Below are 24,108 nucleotides of genomic sequence, written 5' to 3'. Positions count from 1 at the left end.
ATAATGGAAATAGAAATGGTTATATAAAAAATAAAAATACAAACCTGGATTTACACTTATCAAAGGTTATCTTTCCTATTTAATAGAGTAGATTTCCCCCCAAGGATTCATTCTTTTGGAGAGCTAACAGGTTTTCACTCAAATTAGGATCCAAGCATTCATGAACACCCCCTCCTTTTTCAAGACATTTTTTCAGTAACTGAAATAACAAAATGTCTCCTTGCATTCTATTTATATTCTTCAAAGTTTATTTTTTCCCCAGGGAGTGGATAACCCACTGTAGTTTAGTCTCCAGTGTTTTTCTATCCTCTTGCTTACTCCGTATGCAGATTTGGCTTACATTGTATTGGCTTGCAGTGCTTAATTTATATAACTGATAGGAAGACAAATGAAGCAACTTCCTTTGTCTGACTCAAAACCTGTTTGTCAACCCTGCCTTGATTTAGACATTAGAACATATGTTTAGTACATGTATACGACATCTTCAGTATCATCCATACAGACATCACACAATGATTGTGTGTGATACTGGCTTTAATTTAAGATCTCACATGACATTCTTAATAGATAACTATTATGAAAGCAGTGTGCTAGATGCAGTGAGTTTGTCAGGCCTGATAGGACAGTTACAGAACAGTGAATTCTTTGCCAGCTGGTACCAGTGGGCCTCTCTGTCACAGCAATGTCATCACACTTTGCTGTACGCACCTCAGTACTGTGAGACATGGTCTTGTCCCAGTGCCCAAAGCCTCAAAAATGGCAACCCTGTTCATAAACCACTTCCTCCTGGAGGAGGAGCATTCTTTGGTTAGCATGAAGGATAGCAAGAAAGTTAACCAGTTTCTATACAGATCTAGAAATAAGTGTCATTCTAAGAAACAAACATGTCATATTCAGACTAAATTATAGCAGTAAGGAAACACAAGAGACAATCCTTCCTAATTGAGGTTCTAATCTACCTTCACTACATATGTGTATATCTCATTGGCTCTAATAAGTCTTATGTATGTGTATTATGAGTTATGAGCAATAAACCTCTGTGTCTCTTCTCCGCCTTCTCTTGTCTCTCCTATGTATTTGAATGATCTGTCACTTTTATGAAATAGTACAGTATATGCTGTTGATAGACTGTTTACTTTTTGATGGTGAAACTGATTGAAAAACAACCTGTTTTTTTCTTTTCTGTATGACTTTTGCTTTTTATAACCTCTGTGCTGCAAATACTAATTATCTTCATGCCACATAGAATTTTAATGTTACTTCCGTAAGGTCTCTACTTAGCTATCACTTTCAAGCAATAAAGATTAAATGTTTTAGTTTGCACTTTATCAAGTGCTAAGGAATTTATTTTCCTTGAGAATGCTAAGATTGGAACTGAACACAATATTCTAGGAAACATTGCATAAGGAAATTCTGTAATCTCATCATGTTTTTCCTAGATTTACTGTCTTTGTAAGGCTGTGTGCCTCTATACTCCTTTCTGTCTTGTGTGAAAGTACTTTTTTGTTCATATTTTGGAAAATATTCAGTGAGAAATCAAAATTAATGTTGCTCTTTAAACATCTCTCTGCCCTGTACTTATGAGTTAGAACATGACTGAGATGAAACTAGAGTAGATAAACTTCCAAATGACTAATACATGGAATATGTGCAGCAGGAAATAGCGGATCTCATTCAGCAAGTGGTTCCCCTATTCCGAGAATTCCTTCTGTTCTTCCATTACCATTTTTATACATCATTTTAGGATTCCCCTTCCCATACATCTTCACCAAAACAGAATGCTGTGCTATAAGGTATATTGCTAGAGTGACAGATCATTTTAGCAATTAATTCAGTCAGGAGATATGATTTGCTTCTCTCACCTTCAAACAGTTACAAATTACAAGATAAATTTTCTTAATGTTTGGTATTTTATTCACCTTGTTATTCTTGTTAGTACTTTGCACACAAAAAAAATCTAAAACACCTCATCTGTTATGTAACACTTTAAGTCTTTTCATACTGTTTGTAACATCTCGTTGCCAACACTCCATCTGTGATTTTAGCTTGCAGATGCACTTTGTGCTTCTGTTATTAACACAGATGCTGAATTCTGTTTAAATATTAAATTTAGCTTCACTCACTAGTGGGGTTTAGTCCACTGAGCGCCTCAAGAACTGCAATGTGTGTTGAGGAAGGGGCAGGAAATATGCTCTTAAGAATGTGCTTCGCACTGGGACCATTCTTGCTCTCAATGAAGTCCTTGCCAAAGCTTTCTGTAGGAGCAGAAGCAGGCTCATTTTGACCTCTCATTGAAAAAAGTAAGAATAGTTTTTGAACAGAAGGCCTCATTCTCTTCTCTTTTTTAGTGTAACTGATTCAGTTGGTGGAGTTATTCCTTATTTACAGTGGTGTAAGAGAAGAACCAGAAGCATTGTTTATAAGAATGGGCCTGATACATTGGTTTTCTTAATCATAATTACTGGATAGTTAAGTTTAGGGCAGGGTTTCTCGAGCTTTTTCATTGTGTGAACCATATCTCCATAGAGAAGTTGTCTCATGGTCCATCTCCCTTCCTGTTTTCGACTGTGGAGCCCACTTAGTCTCCCTTTTGTGATTACATAACTTCTTTATGGCAACTGCTTAAACAGAAAAACGAGTTCAGGTGAGAGTTGTATTTTGATAGGCTTTGAATGAAATGTATAAGCTGGAAGCAAGGAGGAGGAGCCAATACCATGTGACCAGCCAGCTGTGTGGATCAGTGCACCACAATTGCAAAACTCCTACTGAGCTCACTTGAGCTAACATCAGCTCATTAAATGTTGTTTTATACTCTATTTTTTCTCCTCTATCATTTGCAACAGGTGGATATTAATCTTTTATTGGAAGGGTGCTTTGCCATGAGGGCAGTCAGGTGGCCTTCCATACTAGCTACCTGGATTCCCTACTCCTTTTGTTTGCAGATGGGCTGGATTTTAACATTTTGAATTCTGTTTTCTGTTATACAATATTAGGAAGACTTTCTTTGGCACTTTACAAATGTATAATAAATGTAGAAATTGTATTTTACAGTAGCCTGCTTTTCTCTTTCAGCATTCTGTGAAGAGGGATGCAGATACGGTGGGACGTGTGTGACCCCTAACAAGTGTGCCTGCCCTTCTGGATTCACAGGGAGTCATTGTGAGAAAGGTAAAACTGTTCTTTTGTAATAAGAAAAAGATTAATTTCAATGGTCAACTGTTGCTTCCCATTGTTTTAGATTCTGAATGATGTTCTTTCTTCAGTGAGTGTGTAAATTTTGATTATTTGGTAATTGACTTTCCCTACCTGGAACACACAGTTTCATTTGATACGGGTAATTTTAAAAGATCAAGGCAGTGCCTGCCACTGTTTACAGTGGACTTTGTTAGTGCTTATTGGAAATAAAGCCAGATGAACCAGAATTGCCACACCTGTCATGCCTGGGGTGTCATCTGAAGGTGACCTTCTGATTTTCTCTCAATCTGTTGCACAAATTAGATCTAAATTTGGATTGTTTGCTTGTTTGCTTAAATTGTCCTTAAATAATCCCACTGGTAGTTTAACCTGTTGCACTCTTGGGATTTGATTTGAACATGAAGTTATTGAGATCATCATCATTCACAGAAGTGAAAATGTACAAATGTATCTGAGTGATGCCGGCTAGGCTCTTTTCAGCGCCATCCCAAGTCTTTTTCTTTCCAGGCTATTTGGTGTTTACACGTTGTAATATTTACTGCACTTTACTATCATCATCATTCCTCTCAAAATCCATCTCAGGGAGAGACCAATTTGGAAGCATCTGATGCATCTGATGTCTGTGCAGATATTGACTGACTCCAAATGCCAAGAAAGGGCTAGATTGTCCCAGGCCCTTGTGCCAGTCCATGGCTAAGGAAGGCAGACTAGGCCTTCCACCTCTCCTTTTACATCCCATTCAAAGGCTACCAACAGTTGCAGTCTCTGCACTCAAGAGGTTTCAGGTATTGTTCCCTCCTACTGGCTTTAGGGGTGCAAACCAAGCCAAGTGTGAGGGAGGGACAAAAAGAAAGTATGGCAGTGCTTCTATCATGCCAGCCAGAACTGTCCAAATTTGCACCCTGCTGAGGGAATGTGCATGCTGGCGGAAAAATCCTGTGGAACCCGCTGAGGTTGTATGATTCCACATCATACTTCCCAGTGTGGTTTTGTGTAATTTGCACAATCTGGTCCCAAATGTTTAGTATGGAAACTAAAGAACCTATCTGCAGAATAAAGATGATAGTACATGTACCTTTCTCGCTAAATAGATGTTTATTATAAGGGAAAAGAGAAGTAGAAAGAAGCAATAATCCAGAGACTGATAAGATGCATACATTGATTTAGCTAAGTAAATGCTTTAAACTGTGTAAGAGATCAGTTGGGACAGATTCTATGCCCCATTCTGTTCTTTCTGGGCTGCTTAGATAGCACATAGAGAGCAGAGACTGGCATCATCCCCCAACCCGGGGATTCCTTCAATTCCCTGTGGATTCAGAGGTAGCATAGATGCTCCTACACCACTCTCCCCACAGCTCATGACTCAGGGAATAAATGTGTGTGAGGAGAAGGCCTGGGTGTAGCCGGCTGTGCTCAGCTGGTAGATGGTCTCTTGGGGGCTGTTGTCAGCTGGCCCATATTAGAGCATTCCCAGCTGCTCTGTTCTGCACCTTGGGCCAGAGTTGTTATTGGCTCCTTGACAGAACTCTCCCGTGGGCCCTTTTTTCTGTGCATTCAGCAGAGACCCTGGTTCATTTTGCCTGTTACTAATAAGAAGAAAGGGATGCCAGAGGAAGATGTAAACCTATTTGCTCAGACTACCAAGACAATAGACTTTAGATTTTATTTTCTGTGTGTTTCAGTGTCTTCAGTGCAGCACATTATGTAGTAAATGCTGTGTATTTGTTCTTCCAGTCTGAAGTGAGGCCAATACTGAAGCAGGCTACATTCTGCTGTTTTGGGTCATAATTGGCTGGGTTTAAAAAAAACAACAAACAAATGGAACCATTTCGTGTATAAAAACTGTCCAATGATTAGTGTATTGTTATTGTCTGTCTAATATATTGGCCATGCTACTATAATGCAAAATGACTTAAATAATTTCTTGACAATGAGGCTTATCTTTTATCAGTTAGCTTTGACAGTGGAGATATTTTATTTTTGACGCATATACTAAAACCAATTTTAGTGGACTATTAGGAATCCCCATAAAGATGTTCATATTTAGTTGATTCTATTGTGTCTACAGTCCACTAGAGAAGTCTCATTCCTGTAACTTGAATTCTTAATCTAGTTTGCTCAATCAGTTCAAGCACATGAGCTCTCAGCTATTGGCTGTGGTCATTATTCAGGCTTTACTCATTTGAAACTCTCATTGATTTGGGACTCAATTATAAAGTTAACATTTGTTGACATGCTTGTTCGGTACCTGTATTGATGGAAATACAAAAAGATCAGATGACTTGCTTAAGGTTCACATGGAGTCAACTACTCTGAGTTAGCTTCTTGGGGCATTTCTACACTGCATCTGTGGGCAAACCTCCCAGCCCAGGTTCCACAAACTTGTGCTTTGCAATAGTGCACTAAAAATAGCTATGTAGATGTTTGACTTGGGCTGGAGCTCAGGCTTTGAAGCCGGGTGGAGCGGGGGAGCGGGCTTGAGAGCCCAAATCCCAACTCAAGCCCCAGTGTCAGAGCAATGTCTCCACATCCATTTTTAGAGTGTTAGCACAAGCCCTGCTAACGCAAATCTGTGGACCTGGGCTGCAAGGCTCACTTCCACATATAGTGTAGACATGCCCTGGGTTCCTCTACTCTCTGTCCCTTTGTTTCACCAATGAATCTTACAGTTTCCTTCCTGTAGGGGTTCTAGGAGCCTCAGTGAAAAATTTTGATTAAGGACTATAGTCTTGAACTCTTAGATTTTACAAATGTAGGGTTTCTCAGCACTGCTAGAGAGGTCTGAATCCAGCACTGCTGGAACCTATACTTTTCACCATCGCATCAAATAACAATATAAGAAAAGTCTTAACTATCTCTTGAAAAGAAAATAAGTAGATGAGAGAATGAATGGATGAACAAAATGCAGGTAGGTACAGGACAGGGAGGAGGCAGATCTATAATTCCATATGCTATCACCTTGAGTAAAGAGACCAAGTGGCGAAAGAGTGACAGTGGCAATACTCCCATTGTGCAGTGAAAACATGGTTATTACTTTCTACTGAACAATTAGGGATATATTTCAGGAGAGTGGCTACTGTTTTTTAAATACAATCTACACAATTGTGAGCTAAGAAAGGGGATCTCTTTGTTGTGGAGATATGTAGGATGTGCCACTGGACTGTGGAACTGGGATCTGTTGCACAAAGCTGACCTAATCATGAGTGAAGTTTATGAATCTGGTATGCAAACTGATTGCAGAATGAAATGGAGCTATGCACCTGTGAAATCATTGCATATATGTAGTACTAGAGATATGTCTGATTTTCAGATGTGGCCTCCCACATTGAAGGCACAAACAAATGTATGCACATATCAAGTCACTTACATGTCTCGCTAACTGACTCTATGAAAATCAGGATTATGTAGTAGTAATTTCACCCAAAAATATGTGTGCCTGAGAAAATTACAAGCTCAAAATTGAAGGCTGCATTGAGACTCTTTTACAAAACAGGCCTCCAGTGCCCACCTGCTTAAGGATCTTTGGAGAAAATAGCAGATTTGGTAAAAGGAGAATTAAAGGGAGTGGGGTTACTTCATTGAGAAGTTCTCTTTCACCACAATTTTTACAGCATGATTTTTGTGTCTCCTCTAAACAAGCCTGTATTTTTCTGCTGCGTGTGATGCTAAAAATAGATACCTCTGTATACTTTAACATGTGGTATCATGCTCTCCATGACTGCTATATTGTCCAAAGAGAATACAATGGTCGTACGCTACTTTAAATTAAAGCTTAAATCTTTCTGGTGAAATCTTCTATGGAAGCTCATTGTAAACTGATACACATCTGAAACAAAATGACATATCAATAATGTGTTCTGTTTGCCACACTGTGTTTGAAGATGTTCTTCAATAGCACAGCAATCCCATATATGTTATTTGTAAGATGAGTACTTTCCTCATTGGCTAAACTTGCTCTGACCCAAATTGTCTTTAGCACAGAGAAAAGTGTAAAATGAACTGGCAATTAAAATCCCCATTGAAAAGCAGGTGGCTTTATTTTTTGAATATAGATAGTCTATAATTTATGACTTTAGGCTGCCCTACTGAAATGATGATATCAGATTCACTGGGAATTTGGTGATGTTGAAATAGTAGGATTTATGCTGATAATTGCCTCTGGTTAAAAATGAAATTAATACAGGCATTTAAGTCAAATATGCAAATGCATAATGCAGCATGATGTTAAGGAAAATGAACCATTGCTGGTGGCGTTTGCAATCTAGATCCGAATTAAGGAACTATTACAGCCCAACTGTGGGACTACCTGTCTATGTTGCAGTTCAGGTGTACTTGCAGATAGCTGTAGACATAGGTACTGTCAGATAATTTTTTTTCTAATGTTTAATTTTTGTGTTGGACATCCCATTGCTTATATTGTTGTATTAGAAGCATGGATTCCCCCACCCCCACTTTTCTATTCAGCAGTTATTGTCTGAACTGTACCTGTATTTTCAACAGAGATCAAATTTAATTGGGGTTTTTTGGTTTGCTATCAAGGGTGTAGACAAGATGATCCATATGCTGATTATCATCTGTGATCATCGTATGAAACACTTAAAGTCAGATTCTGAGACCTTTGCTCATGTTGAATAGTACCTTACTCCTTGAGTGATCCCACTGAACTCTAGGTGAGGGAGGATGGCAGAATTTGTGTGTTAGATAGTGTCTTGGCATGCCAACGCATATCTACTGTAGATGCCTTTTTACTTAATATTTAATGAAAAACAGATTAAATAAAATTATTGTGGATCCTACAAAAATAGCTGCTATTGTATACTCTTTCAGTATCTCAGTGGTGGAATGCTGAACTACGTGTTTTTAAATAGTACTTAGAAATGTAAGGGGATACCAGTCTATTAAGTTAGTGGGTATGTGCCTTCATAGGCCAGGAGAGCCATGAATTTGGCTCCTTAAATATTTCATTCTCATTGAAGAGCAAAGATCTTTACAACAAGCAAACCAACATGAAATGCTTTCAGTATATCGGAAGCAGGAAGCCTGCAAGAAAATCAGTGGGTCTGCTGGACCTCCAGTAAAATAAAGAATAATTAAAGGCATAATAAAAAAGCTAAACAATTTCTTGTATCAGTCTCCACAGCAGAGGATTTTGGGAAGATACCTACTGCAGAGCTCCTCTTTTCAGGTAATAAAGATGAAATACTATTGGGAGGAGGTGCTGAAACAAACTGATAAATGAAAGATTAACAACTCCCCATGATTGGATGGTAAAGATTCAAGGGCAGCTGAGCTCCTAACAAAAAAAAAATGCAGTCTGTCATTACATTCAGCTACTGTACTAGAAGATTGGAGGGTAGCAAATGTGCATTTTTAAAAGGTGCTATGAATAATCCCAAGAATTAGACCAGTGAACCTTACATCAGTGTGGATCAACTGATTTGAAATTATATTTAAAAATCGACTTAGAAAATGCCTAAATGATTGTGATGTGAAAGGGTCTAGCTAACATGGCTTCTGCAAAAGAAAATCTTGGCTGTCTAATTTATTAGAGTTCAGTGACTGTACCAACAAAGTATTGGATCAGGAGAATCAGTTGGTACAATTTATTTGGTCTTTCAAAAAGCCTTTGAGAAGGTCCCTCACAAAAGGGACCTTGAAAAAAGTTGCCCAAACCCCATGACCCTTAAGCAAAAGATGGCATATTCACTAGTTTTACTAGTCTCTTTCTAGAGTGTACCATTTAGGGATGCCATGTGTTCGGGCTAACACTAAGCTGTACCATGCCAAATGGAGCACTTGGAGGCATTCTCTCTCAGGATGTATGCTGGACCAAATTTGTTCACGGCCTTTCCATGCCCATTACTCCACTCTGTAGCGGGGCAGTTACTCCTGAAAAACAAGGAGAAAAGGTAGGCTGATTGGGAAGGCAGCCACAGCTGGGGCCGTGCCCAGTTAGGCCATAGCTGGCCCTATAAAAGGGCTGTGAGCCAGGAGCTGGGTCAGTCTCTCTCTAGCTTTGGAGAGAGATGGACCTAGCTGCCTGAAGAAGCAAAGGGTTCTGTGGACAGAGCAGTGCTGGGGAAGGGGCAGGCTGAGCTGGGGAGCTCAGGCCTGGCGACCTCCCAGGCTGTGACCTGACAGGAAGGCCTAAAGAGATACTGGGCTGCAGGGAAAGGCAGCAGGTCCAAACCCCCCTTGCCAGTGATGAGTGGCCGTTACACTGCAGTCTGCCCCAGTGAACAGGGGTGGTAGCCACTAAGGCGAGATGAGCTTAGAGGGTTGGGGGTTCCCCAACCCTGGGAGGGGAGACCCAGAGAGTGGGGATACTGCTGGGGCAGAACCCCAGGGTAAGGGGCACTAGGGTCCAGGAGGGACATGGGGGCCTGAGGCAGGTGAGCCACTGGCCAGCAGAAGACACTCCGAGCTGGAATCAAGCTAATTCCCAGGACAACCAGCAGGAAGAGCCGCACCAGTGAGTCTCACTTTGCTACACCCTCCTTTATGGGGTGTGCAGCTGCTGTGTTGCTGGTCAGTTATGCTGTCAGGTACATAGGAAATAGGAAGGGATTGATCCCTGTATTTCCCAGAGCATGGGGCTGCTGCACTTCTCTTTGACTCTTTTGCAGGCATGTGTCAAGGTTTGAAAAGCACTCTGTGTCCTCCTCCTTCCACTTTTCCTCAGCTTCACAGCTGTGCAAGGGCCAAGTATAATCTGGCCATTTAGTGCTTAAGGGCTAAATTATGCCTCCCCAGTTTGGATGTGCTAACTCTGTTAGAGGGCATGCCCGGACAGGGGGCAGCCATAACGTGGCTGGAAGATTGGAAAGCATGGCAGTGGGGCTGCTAGCATTCACAGACAAAATGAAGTTGTCTGTGTTTGGAAATGATAGAACCATGCTGCTCCCTTCCAGATACTGTCATGTTCATGCCATGAGGAACCTAGGCTACACCAGTTGAACAGGTAACAACTAGTGGGGCCCCTGGACAATTGAGACAAAAAAGGAGCACTTAAAGATGATAAAGTCATTGTGGAGAAACTAATTCTTTGCTTCAGTCTTCATGACTGAGGATGTTGGGGAGATTCCCAAACCTGAGCCGGCTTTTGTAGGTGACAAATCTGAGGAATTGTCACAGATTGAGGTGTCACTAGAGGAGGTTTTGGAATTAATTGATAAACTTAACAGTAAATAGTCACCGGGACCAGATGGCATTCACCCAAGAGTTCTGAAAGAACTCAAATGTGAAATTGTGGAACTACTAACTATGCTTTGTAACCTGTCCTTTAAATCGGCTTCTGTACCCAATGACTGGAAGTTAGCTAATGTAATGCCAATATTTAAAAAAAAAAAGCTCTAGAGGTGATCCCAGCAATTACAGACCAGTAAGTCTAACATCAGTACCAGGCAAATTAGTTGAAACACTAGTAAAGAATAAAATTGTCAGACACATAGAAGAACATAACTTGTTGGGCAAAAGTCAACATGGTTTCTGTAAAGGGAAATCATGTCTTACTAATCTATTAGAGTTCTTTAAAGGGGTCAAAAACATGTGGACAAGGGGGATCCAGTGGATATAGTGTACTTAGATTTCCAAAAAGCCTTTGACAAGGTCCCTCACCAAAGGCTCTTATGTAAAGTAAGTTGTCATGGGATAAGAGGCAAGAGCCTTTCATGGATTGAGAACTGGTTAAAATACTGGGAACAAAGGGTAGGAATAAATGGTAAATTTTCAGAATGGAGAGGGGTAACTATTGGTGTTTCCCAAGGGTCTGTCCTAGGATCAATCCTATTCAACTTATTCATAAATGATCTTGAGAAAGGGGTAAACAGTGAGGTGGAAAAGTTTTCAGATGATACGAAACTGCTCAAGATAGTCAAGATCAAAGCAGACTGTGAAGAAACTTAAAAGAAGATCTCACAAAACTAAGTGATTGGGCAACAAAATGGCAAATGAAATTTAATGTGGATAAATGTAAACTAATGCACATTGGAAAAAATAACCCCAACTATACATACAATATATGATGGGGGCGCATTTAGCTACAACTAATCAGGAAAGAGATCTTGGAGTCGTCATGGATAGTTCTCTGAAGACATCCACGCAGTGTGCAGCGGCTGTCAGAAAAGCAAACAGGATGTTAAGAATAATTAAAAAAAGGAATAGAGAAGAAGACTGAGAATATCTTATTGCCCTTATATAAATCCATAGTACGCCCACATCTTGAATACTGCATACAGATGTGGTCTCCTCATCTCAAAAAAGATATCCTGGCATTAGAAAAAGTTCAGAAAAGAGCAACTAAAATGATTAGGGGTTTGGAATGGGTCCTATATGAGAAGAGATTAAAGAGGCTACAACTTTTCAGCTTGGAAAAGATAGAGGTATATAAAATCGAGTGGTGTGGAGAAAGTGAATAAGGAAAAGTTATTTACTTGTTCCCATAATATAAGAACAAGGGGCCACTAAATGAAATTAGTGGGCAGCAGGTTTAAAACAAATAAAAGGAAGTTCTTCACACAGCGCGCAGTCAACTTGTGGAACTCCTTGCCTGAGGAGGTTGTGAAAGATAGGACTATAACAGTGTTTAAAAGAGAACCTCCATGAAGTTAAGTCCATTAATGGCTATTAGCCAGGATGGGTAAGGAATGGTGTCCCTAGCCTGTTTGTCAGAGGGTGGAGATGGATGGCAGGAAAGAGATCACTTGATCATTACCTGTTAGGTTCACTCCATCTGGGGCACCTGGCATTGGCCACTGCGGGATACTGGGCTGGATGGACCTTTGGTCTGACCCAGTATGGCCGTTCTTATGTAGGTATAGCTGTATGGAACCCCTCTCTGCACTACCCGTAGTGCTCAGAAATCAACGGTTTCATCATAGGCACTTCTAGGTGTAGTTTGTTTATTGACCGATAAATTATAGTCATGGAAAATATCAAAAGCATTTTTGCAAAGGAGCCGTGTGTTTAGAAAGAAACAGTTGGAAAAACAAATAGCAAAAAGTCTGAACTCAAATCAAAACCCTTTATTCCTCTAAATGTTTGTATAGCACCTAGCCCAAGAAATCAGGTTGTGTGCAGTAAACTTTGTTGGGGTAGAAGCCATGGGATTGACTTCCTGCTACAGGCTTTCCATGCATGTATTCCCTTCTCAGAGGTTCTCAGTCCCTGGATCTGCTGAGTTATCCTGTTCACCCTAACCCACCACAACCCCTTCCAAGGCTCCCCAGCATGGCTACTTCTTCCATAGTCCCTCTGTACAGTTTCACTTTGGATCTTAAGGAGAACATCAGATCTCAGACTTTTCAAGTTGCTAAATTAGATGTTCCTTTTCAAAGGGTGACTATATTGGTGAATGTATTTTAAGGGTCCCAATCACTAATTGAACATACCAGAGAAACATACAGTGCTGCAAGGCACTTGACAAATACTAATTGCAGCAAATGCATATGTAATTAGGATTTTACAAGAGATATCTATCTATGAAGCTTTCTTGTAATGGTGTGCAAAGTGCAGGAAAGGCATTTGCTACATTGCTCACTATCTCTAACACCATGATGAATCAAGCAGTAAGATCCATGCGTTCATTGTACTTAGGTTTAAAAAAATCACCTGCATCAGGCTCAGTGGACTAATGCAAACATTGTGCATCCTATGGTAATTTCTGCTTGTTATTTAGCCAGTCCTTTATCTAGTCCCATATCTTTCTTTGGACATTGCTGCTTTTTGCCTGGGTTCTGCATGAGAGGCTGGTGTGTGAGGAAGCAGACAAGTAGCTTAGCAGCAACAAAACTCACTTGCTGAGGCTGAGTGGGGTAACATAGGGACTCTCGGGTCTGGATTTCCCCCAAGCAGGATGTCACAGGGAGGCACAGCCCTTCTGAGAGGCGAGGAAGCAATTGATGGATTGCATCAAAAAAGATGGGAAACAGGAGGACTTTAGTGCCTCCTTGAACAGATGAAGAAGATGGATGCTTGAACGGTGACCTGACACCAGATGGTGGGATAAGTGAAAGAAGAGGAAGAAGGCAAATTCTTTATGTTCAGTATTACATCAATGCATTTATGTAGAGGAAATATATAATCAGAAATTTTGGTAACAGAAAAACAGGCAAACCCCCTTCACACTTTCTAAAACTTTTTATGCATAATAGGAAACCATTTTTGTTGGCATGACCCTATTTGGTATGCCTGTTCTGCTGCTGTATGTATAAGGTTCATCCTACTGCGCCTATCATTCCAGTGGAATCTTACTGGATAACTACAGCATTGCAAGTGTGGTGGAGTGCCAGCTATGCAGAGTCAATAGGCTCATGTTCATTAGACATAGAAAAGAACTATGAATCCATCTCCCCACAAGTGTAGGATATAGGATCTGATTCAGATTGAGCCCATTGAAGTCAATGAGAATCTTTGCATTGATTTCAGTGGGCTTTGGATCAAGCCCATAATCTCCATAGAGAGAGGAAATAACAGATATTTAGGCTGATACTATGTTTGATATTGGACAACTAACAAGCATAAAAGCAGTCGTGGTCTTCATGTTATCTTAGCCAGTTGCCTTGTGTTTGATATAGCTCAAATGTAACAAAAATTACTTTACCTCAAGGCAGTAAGCATCAAAGATATTTCAAACTTCTTATAATGTTCAGATGAAAATCTGTCCAACCCTTAAGCTTTGCTGGAATAGAGAGCTCCCTAAGTACAGCAATCATGTCTCCCTTTGAAAAGGAGCATCTAATTTAGCAACTTGAGCAGTCTGATATCTGGTATTCTTTACTATTTAAGCAGCGTAACATCTGACTTAGTAGATATTTCATTCTGAAAGGACTAAGTGGATCACACGTTTCAGAGTCAAACATAAACGATGGGCTTTTTATGTGAAAGAGTGAAATCTCCTTTCTTATTTGAACTTCCTGATGAGCCATTTTCTATATGCTAGCAGCCTTGTGTTTTGCACTTTGGAAATGACACTCGTCTATCTTTCGAATGAAGCATAAAACAAAAGGCCTAAATGCTTGTGGTCATTAAAGATCCAGTGGAACCTGGATTCAATTCCAGCTTGGGTAATTACATTTTACGTTCCTTAGTGGTTTCAGTCAGTTACTCACTTGCCCTTCTGAAATTGTTGTGTTGTGTGGCTGGCACAATAATGACCACTATGGTTTTACCTCAGAGGTGGCTGCATTTTACAATAGTTTAAATACAGAGTAATTCCATTGAGCTACATGTTCAAGATTCTTCAAAATCTAAATCACTATGATTACTAGCAGAGATAGTTGGATACTGAGGGGGAAATCATGAATATTTCACAAATACTAGGATTTTGGTAAAATTCAACCATATTTGAACCCATAAATATTCATGAAGTGTCAGAACTGATCTAGAAGATTCAATCAAATTGAGTATGTCTATGTCCACTGTGTGGATTCTACCCACTAATGACATGAATGACCAATTATGAAGTTCAAATTCCAGGGACCAAGGTTATATACTTTGCAAAGAATCCATAGACTGTCATGTGTTCTCTTGTGATATTTGTTGAATCTTTTCAAATACCAAATAGATTTTTAAATACGAGGACAGGTTTGCTTTGCGAAGCCAAGACTGCTGGGGAAAATATAGTAGTCATAATAGTAGATGATTATTTGTTTGGTCAGATGTAATTATCATTGCGTTTCCTGAAGAAATGCCACTGGACATTTTTCTTTTTACTACTAAAAAAAAGAATGTTCCATAATTTGGGTCAGAGCTCTACAGAAATTAATTATGTTTAGCAAAGCCCTCCACTCAGTGACTCCCTAAAACAGATGCCCAGTGTACCTAGTGTTGCTTCCTTAGCTATAGAGACACTACTAGTCAGTCCAAAACAAAAAGTATCTCTGCATGCCTACCAGAGCCTTGTATGCTGAGTCTTTTATAACTCAAATGGATGGTAAGCCCTTTGTTTTTACAACATCTTTGCTCCCAAAAGTCTATTGAGAAAATAGATAAGACTTATATAGCGGCTTCTTTCTCCATTTTCCAATTCTACTGCTTGTTTTCCTTTAAAATATTCTGCTTCCCACTCATTTTCCACTCAAAATCTCTCATCTGCTTTGGTTAAACGTGTGTGTGAAATATAGACATACAACCCATACCTGAGAAACTCTCTTCCATTTTCTGATCTAGATTCTTGACTGTCTGACTTTTTGCTAGTGAGCTCACAGCTGAGGCAGTTTGTGATATTTGTGGGTTGATGGCAATAACAACCCTCTCAGTGATCCCATTAATCATTGCTAGGCTAGTGAGTCAGACACTGTGTGGTGGTGCCTAGCTGTTCGTATGGCCTTCCATTTCAGATGAATACGTGAGTCATGTGTCTCTTTTTGTAGATAATTTCTGGGGGAAGTTTAAATGATTTTTCTCTTCTATCTTTTCTCAGCAGGCTTCACTAGATATATTCATCCTCAAGTCAGATGAAGGAAAATTAACAATAAAGCCAGATAGTAACACGGGATATAGCAGGTGTGGCCACACTGTGGCTTATGAGCCACACGCAGCTCTTTTGCAGTTAAAGTGCGGCTCACGGAGCCCTCCCCACCCATTCTTCACCTACCAGATTGGGTGGGGGGTTGGAGCTCGGGGCTTCTGCCCTGCGGAGAGGTGGTGGGACCATGGGGCTTTCTGCCCTGTGGGGTTGAGGGGGAGGGTGTCTCAGGGCTTTAGCCCTGTGCCCTGGTAGCCACCATCCCGCAGAGCAGGTAGTGCATGTCTTGCGGCTCTCAAACTTCTGAAGGTTATCATATGCGGCTCGGTGGGTCAGTCAGTTTGGCCAACACTGGTATATATACTTTTACCTCTAGATCACTGAGGAAATAGAAGCTGATCATTAGTGACTAAAAGCTGTTATCATCTAATGATTGTTTGATGCCTTGTTTGAATGAGTCATTTGTTTTTCAGCTCCCACCGTGGTGGGTGATTTATAAACATGTAAAGAATCAAATACAAAGTTACACAAAACAGGTGAAGTCCAATAAATCACCAATAAAAAACCTGCCTCTTTAAAACGACATCTGCAGCTATCGAGGTCTTATGCTGTCATCTTAATATGTACAGTTAGATTGCTGCCTGTGAAATGAAATTGCTGCTTGGCTTGGCTTGAAAGCCAAGTTCACTTTTTACAACCACCACAATAAAATGGCCCTCAATTAGCATCCTTGTTAGTAGTCTCCATAGTGAGCTGAATGGCCACAGGAAATAAATTGCTGTTTCTCCAATTGAGGGGGTACCTTCAAGACAGGACTAAAAGACCCACTGACAGGGCTATATAATGATAGTGCTCTTTTCTTTGCTGCAGCTGTCCTAGGTTAAAACAGAAGACATTAGTCTTTAATGCATTTAATTTGACACTTTTCATGAATGCTAAATGCAATTTAGACCAAATATATAATATAGGATGTTCACCTTCTTAGATTTCAGATTACAGTCTTTTCACTCTTCATCACATTGCCAGATATTCACTGCCCCATTTAAAGGACAGACGAGGTTTATAAGTCCAATTGAGAGATAAAAATGGGAAGGAATTATAAAAAGGGCTTTGTGTTTATCAAATCTAAAAATGACCAATTTCATAAGCTGGCCATAGTATCAATAACACATTTCATAATTTTCCAGAGTACAGAGGACAATATTTTTGAACCATTGAAAAAGGGACAAACAAACCAGGAATAAGTTGTCCCTAATGACCTTTTTTTTTTCTCTTAAAGTTTATGATCCTCCTGTACAAATCATATTCTAATTCCATTGAAATGCTGCACCATATCTGACCCTTAATGTAACATACAAAATATCTTACCTATGAAGAGATAAAAGTTGATAGGTTTTGTGGTTTCTACGACAGTTTGACAGCATTTCATTCATAATAATAAAATCATAAAGAATCACACAAGTGTAGGACTGGAAAGGACTTCAGTAGGTCATCTAGTCCAATCCCCTTTACTCAAGGGAGGACTATGTAATAACTAGACCATTACTGACAGGTGTTTTGTCTAACCTGTTCTTAAATACTGCCAATGACGGAGATTCCACAAGCAATTTGTTCCAATTTGTACCCGATAATTAAGAAGTTTTTCATAATGCCCAATTTAAACCTCCCTTGCTGCAATTTAAGCCCACTGCTTATTGTCCTATCCTCAGAGGTTAATGAAAACAACTTTTCAGCCTCCTCCTTGTAACAATCTTTTATGTACTTGATAACTGTTATGTCCCCCCTCAGTCTTCTCTTCTACAGACTAAATAAATCCAGTTTTCCCCATCTTTTCTCAGAAGTCATGTTTTCTAGACCTTTAATCATTTTTGTTGCTCTCCTCTGGACTTTCTCTAGTTTGTCCACATCTTTCCTGAAATGTGGCTCCCAGAACTGGACACAATACTCCAGTTGAGACCTTATCAGAATGGAGTAGAGTAGAAGAATTACTTCTGTCTTGCTTGCAACACTCTTGCTAGTACATCCTAGAATGATGCTCGCTTTTTTTTTTTTTTTTTTTGGCAACAGTTACACTCTTGACTCATATTTAGCTTGTGATCCACCATAACCTCCAGATCCCTTTCCGTAGTGCTCCTTCCTAGACAATCATTTTTTATTTTGTATGTGTGTAATTGATTTTTCCTTCCAAGTGGAGTACTTTGCATTTGTTCTTATTGAATTTCATCCTATTTACTTCAGAGCATTTCCCCTGTTTGTCCAGATCACTTTGAATTTTAATCCTATCCTCCAAAGCACTTGCAATCCCTCCCAGCTTCGTACTGTCTGAAGACTTTATAACTATACTGTCTATGCCTTATCTAAATAATTTATGCAGCTATTGAACACAATTTGACATAGAACCGATCCCTACAGGACCCCACTGGATACGCTCTTCCAGTTTGACTGTGAACCCTTGATAACTACTCTCTGGGAGCGGTTTTCCAACCAGTTATGTATGCACTTTATAGTAACTCTATCTATATGCCTGGATGCTTTGTACCCTTTACATAGCAAACTTTCAGATCAGGTCACAGTTTTGTCATTTCTGTTGTCCCCAAGAATTATGCTAAGGTTCTAGCTATCTCAGTAGATTGTTGCAAGTTTCTGGGTTCCCCAGGGTGCTGTTGTTTGATTCAAAAAGTTCAGATTGACCAAAATATATTCCAAGCACTTACTGAAATTATGAAGAATTGAATAGCTTAATTCAAAGCTCTGAAGATCTGCTATGGATGAGTTTTACCATCTTCAGCAGTGTAATGACACTTAATAGAAATTGATTTGAAGAGTTCAAGGGATAATTAAACTACTCAGGGTGGGGGGGAATAGACGTGACCATATAGTTACAACTTTGACATCAATTAAGTCCCAAAAAAGAGTAAATTTAAATAATGCTTGGGTGGAGGGCCTGACTAAACTTCACAAAGGCAAAGAAATTTAGAGTTAAGACCGCAATTCCCATTTCTGTCTCCTGTCACTTATTGTATATAAGTATCAGATTGCATATTATTAATAATATATGGAGGTATACCTATCTCATAGAACTTGAAGGGACCCTGAAAGGTCATCGAGTCCAGTCCCCTACCTTCACTAGCAGGACCAAGTACTGATTTTGCCCCTGATCCCTAAGTGGCCCCCTCAAGGATTGAACTCACAACCCTGGGTTTAGGAGGCCAATGCTCAAACCACTGAGCTGTCCTTCCCGTGCATGTGCATGTACTTGCACTGTTTGCAAGCTGCTCCAATACTAGGTACCATGTTGCAAGTAAAATTATAGTGGTTAATTAGCTCAAACATTTTTCATTTATTTCAAATCTAGAAGCATAACCTCTTTGAGTATTTTTGCAAGGTGTTTAACTCACTTTTTTTTTACAGTAGAAAAAAGTGTGGGGGGGAGAGGCAAAAACACATGGAAGTCTCTGAAATCTGGCAAAGAATTGGCATAGGAGAAGATTTTATATAGCACTTTGCATTCTTTATAGCTGTACAATCTGTCTTAAAAACCTACTTAGACACTATAAATAGGGACTGTAGAAACAGAATTTATTTACCAAGCACGCTCTAACAGTATGCTAGACACTTTTAAAAATTGGATTTTAAATTTAGACTGGCTATTCATTAGTGTGTTGCTTGATTCTTTGGCACAATATTTTGTAACCTATTTTGATCCAGAGCACAGAACCGTTGTTGATTATACTGTACTAATTATACAACTCCATAGGAGTGCATGGAACTTTACAGACAATTAAAGATGTTGTTTTCTCTCTGAACAGCCATTATTGTTCATGAATCTGGATGTTTATGAATCCGGAGCCTGAGCAATAGTGCGTCAATTTTAAGAAGTCTACCTTTTTTAAAAAATCCCTCTGATGTCATCCCTAAGCCACAATATGCGTTCCCTCAGTCTTTAGGCAGCTCTCCATTGGCCACTATGAGAATGGCTCCAGCTTACTCCGGCTGTCTGTGGCCCCAAATGGCAGTTACAATACTTGAGCATCAGTGTAGTGCTAAACAAACATCCCAGACCAAACTGCTGTCGTCTTGTATCATCCAGTTCACAGGCTGTAGGGTAAGGAGGTAGCATAGCTCTGCTCATGGAGTAGCTGGTTAAGCTGGCTTTAAAGACAAGTGTCAAACTGCAGCCCAGGATTTAGCCTCAAGTTTTTAAAGCCCAAGTTCCAACTCCTGACAAGAGATGTTTAGTTTGGAAACACACGGTTATTACTGTGCTAGCAGTTAAGACAGTTTACTTATACTAGAGCCAAAATCACAAGCACTGCATTTGTGTGTGTTTGGGTTTTGCAGCTCTGCATAAGACTGGAGTTAAGACTGCAGAATTTGGCTGTATATGTTGACTCCAGCATTTATGACTTCCCACCATTCTTTTTTCTTGTCTTTTTTTTTTTTTTCAGCACAAAACACCCTGGTTGTAATTAGCTTTCCACTATTTTCAAAAGTGAATTTAAAAATCTAATATATTCTAAATAAATTCTGTCCAAATATCCTTTCAGGACTAAATTAGGGATAAAGGTAGGGTTGCATATTTGAACTTAGATGGCAAAACAGTTTTTGGTTTACAGTGAATTGTACATTGCTAACTGTTAAGCATGGTTTATAATCTCTGTATAAGCTTGCTTTATTCATTGAAATTTTATTGAGATTATTGCAAAAAGCATACAATATAGGTCATTCTGCTGATTTATTTTTCTTATAGTTTGGTCACAAAAATGTGACATTGGAAAGAAAAATGTCATAGATTCATATAGCGAGAATCTGGTGCCTGGCTGAACTGAGAGACATAAAGCATGGAAGGGAGTGAAAAAGTGGCATAAAACCTGAATGCTACTCTGATTTATACTGGCTGACAATGGCTCCCCGGGCTGAAACAGCAGACAGAAGTAAAGAAAGGGCGTAAAGAAACCCTTGTCATATCCTCTTTCACCTGGCCATGGTCTCTACATTGGTGGCAGAGGGGTGCCCAGGCTTGCATAGGGCCCTCTATGATGTCTTTGTGCCATTTGACATTTCCCTGCTCTGATGCAATTCTCCGATAGCTAATTTATCCAGCTTTACAAGCAGAACCCACTGCTAGAGTAATGCAAAGCCATCACGTGACACCCTCATTATCTGTATCATCCCCTTCTAGTGCAGTATTGTTCCCTACAGGTCATGTTAGTATGAAATTCCTTTTGTAGTACTGTATGCATGGCTAAATACGTACACTGTACCGATTCAGGTAGTGGAAATATATGCTTTTTTTTTTCTCTGTAGCTCGGGAGCGTGCCTGAAGAGCTTGATAAACAGCAATTTAGTGGTGAAAAGAATAGCATTTTTTAAATGATTTATTTCAAATCTGGCTTCAGGCTATCATCCATCTGTGTTTTCACATATTGTAATAGCTATGTAATATGTTTAAGAATTATCAAATGAATATTATTGCGTAGATGTCTCAGGTGGACTAATCGAATCACAATCTGTGCTTTCATATTGTAATGCAGAATCCAGTATACAAGGTAACACATTCATTAATATTTTAAAATATTTGAGTAGATGTAATTATTTGTGTTGGCAGGGAGATTTAAAAGTGAGAAATTGTCTCCTGAAGTGGAGTTATCCTAAATGCTCCTTAGCTATGAATACATTGTATATCTGTGACTTCATATACAACTTTTCCATCCTACAGTCTTCATTTAATACAACTTAATTAAAAATTTTCCATAGTTTTCTGCTTTATCCATAGCCTCTCAGTAAAATGTTGTGTTTAACACAAATTTACATTACTGAACATGAGTAGGACATCACTCATTTTAGTCCCGACGTTACCTACACATTTGGTATCGTCTCATTTTTGTTTTTAAAATTACTTATATCATAAATAAAGACTAATGAAAATGAGGTTATAGAAAGAGTTAATACTAAAGAAACGGTTTTCAACCTTTTTTCATTTGTAGACCCCTAAAAAATTTCAAATGGAGGTGCGTATCCCTTTGGAAAAAGGAATGAATCCTAACAGCATTTTCTGTTTCCTGCATGAAAAACATTTGTGTGCCCTTCATTTTGGGTATTTGTCAGATGCTGTGTCCTACATTTGGTCCTTGACAGACTGAGAGGTATGTTGCTGAAGATAGTTCACAACTGAACTCCAAGTTTTGGGAGGAAAGCCAAAGGTAAAAATACCCTTAACTAAATCTTAGGTGCTGGTGTGTGTGCGCTCTGGGGGATGCTGCTGCTCCCTGGGTGGGGGTGGCCCAGGGCCCTGCTGCCACCCCTCCAGCCTGGGGGGCAGCCTGGAGCCCTGCTGCTCCTCTGGGGCGGGGGTGGACTGGGACCGTGCCACTGCTCCTCTGCCCGGGACTAGTTGCCTGGGACCACCGGAGCAGCAGACGGTGTGACTGGCTCCAGGGCTGCCCCAGCTGCTCGGGCAGCCATGAGGTCATCCACACCAGCTGCTGCAGCTGTGGAAGTCACGGAGGTCCCAGAAAGTCACAGAATCCAGGACTTCTGTGACCTCCGTGAAAGATTCGCAGCCTTATCCATAATGCATGCAGGTGCTGGGTGAATGTACATTTCTGAAAGCTCACCTACAGGATTCCTGTTGTTTCAGTCTTCAGACCCTCCTGACTTTCTTTCATGCTGAATTTTGTAGTGGTTACTTGTGTCTGCTAGGGGTTAGGATAAGACTTGCCCATACATTTCCCATTATGACCTACTTGGATTAGGATTTGAATCTAGGGCTCCAGAGAGGGAAAGCAGAGGATTTTTAAGCAGCTGGCTGGCAAACAGGCCCATTTGGTGCATGGACATAGCATTTTTCAAAAACTGTCTGTTCAACCAGAAAAGAAGAAAAAGCTTTTGGCATTACTTATGGACCTGTATAAACACACACATTTTCAGTTATGTGATAGGTAAATTTCTTCATTGGAGAGAAGTTCTCTGAAGATTAGTATGAGATGTAGGTGCATAATAATAGACTGAGGAAAATAAAATACATTACTTGAAACCTACTCATTATTGTGAGAAGCTGATAGTTTGCTCATTGTATTGAAGTGGGGTACAGGATGATGAATAAGGTGCAACATAACATATGAAGTGCTGTACTGGATCAGACCAGTGGTCCATTTAATCTAGTGTCCCATCTCTGGTATTGATCAGAGATGCTTTGTAGGCAGTTATGGAATAACCTGCAAGCAGGGAAGTTTTTTCCTAAGGCCCATTAATAAAGGTTGGCTTACACTCTCAAGCATGATAGTTTACAGCCTTACCAACTCTTAGGTTTTATTTTAATCCTTGCTATTGCAACTCTGAATGTTCTCATTATTCACATAAAACTCCAACTCTTTTTTTTATTATTTTTATTTTTATTTTTTTGAATCCTGCTAAGCTCTTGACCTCAGTGTTGTTTTGTGACAACAGAGGTTAGAGCCCTTGTTTTTTTTTTTCAAGGCGGTATGGAAATTAGGGAATAATGAAAGAAAATGTGAATTTCTCCAGCAAGATGGTTTAAAAGAGGTAAGGACATGTCAAAGGTGGCAGTAAGGGTCAATGCTGAAAGAAATTGGTTGAAACCTTATTGTTTTCTTTAACAAACAGTGTAGCAACTACTCCTCAAAAATCTTTTACTGTGTCTGAGACAGAGGAAATGCAAAATGTAGAACTGTCATACCAACAAAGGCTGCTGTTATTTCACAGAGGTCATGGAAGTTATGGATTCTGTGGCTTTCTGTGACCTCCATGACTTCCGCAGAGGGTGGTGTGGTTGACTTCAGGACCACCTGAGCAGCCGGCCCCATGGCCAGCTACACCAGCCGCTGCTGGAGTGAATTAGGGCGAGTTGCTCCGGCGGTCCCCCGGGCTAGCTACACTGGCTGCTGCTCTGGAGGTCTGGGGCCAGCTGGCTCCAAGGACCATTTGAGCAGCGGCCAGTGTGCCCAAGCAGCAGTCCAGGGGCCTGCCCCAGAGATAGTTTCACCACCCACTGCTTGTGTGACCCCAGGCAGCTGGCTCCAGGGACTGCCGGAACAGCAGCTGGTATGGTTGGCTCCAGGGGGTGCCCAAGCAGCGGTCCTGGGGTGGCCGTGGGGACCGCCCAAGCAGCAGCAGTCCTGGGGTGGCTGGAGCAGCGGCCCGGGGCGCCTGGAAGCCATCCAGAGAGTGGTCCCCAGGAGCAGCAGCCAGGACACAGTCAACCCCCGGGTGATGTTGTGGTGGGCGTGTGCTATAGACCACCGGATCAGGAGGATGAGGTAGACGAGGCTTTCTTCAGACATTTAACTGAAGTTTTCAGAACACAGGCCCTGATTCTAATGGGGGACTTCAATCACCCTGACATCTTCTGGGAGAGCAATAAAGCAGTGCACAGACAATCCAGGAAGTTTTTGGAGAGTGTTGGGGACAACTTCCTGGTGCAACTA

The 24,108-nt window shown here is 40.4% G+C and overlaps 1 protein-coding gene across 3 annotated transcripts in view; it reads left to right on the top strand.

The window, feature by feature from the left end:
- Nucleotides 1-24,108, top strand: part of NELL1 (neural EGFL like 1) — a 425,045-nt gene that overhangs the window by 313,730 nt on the left and 87,207 nt on the right. For all 3 annotated transcript variants that reach the window (XM_054027068.1, XM_054027069.1, XM_054027067.1), the window contains one exon: nt 3,073-3,168. In XM_054027068.1, coding sequence (XP_053883043.1) covers nt 3,073-3,168 — 96 coding nt within the window. The remainder of the gene's footprint in view (nt 1-3,072; nt 3,169-24,108) is intronic.

The sequence above is a fragment of the Malaclemys terrapin genome, chromosome 4 (genome assembly GCF_027887155.1).
Source record: "Malaclemys terrapin pileata isolate rMalTer1 chromosome 4, rMalTer1.hap1, whole genome shotgun sequence".
NCBI lineage: Eukaryota > Metazoa > Chordata > Testudines > Emydidae > Malaclemys > Malaclemys terrapin.
This window is presented reverse-complemented; position numbering and strand designations above follow the sequence as displayed.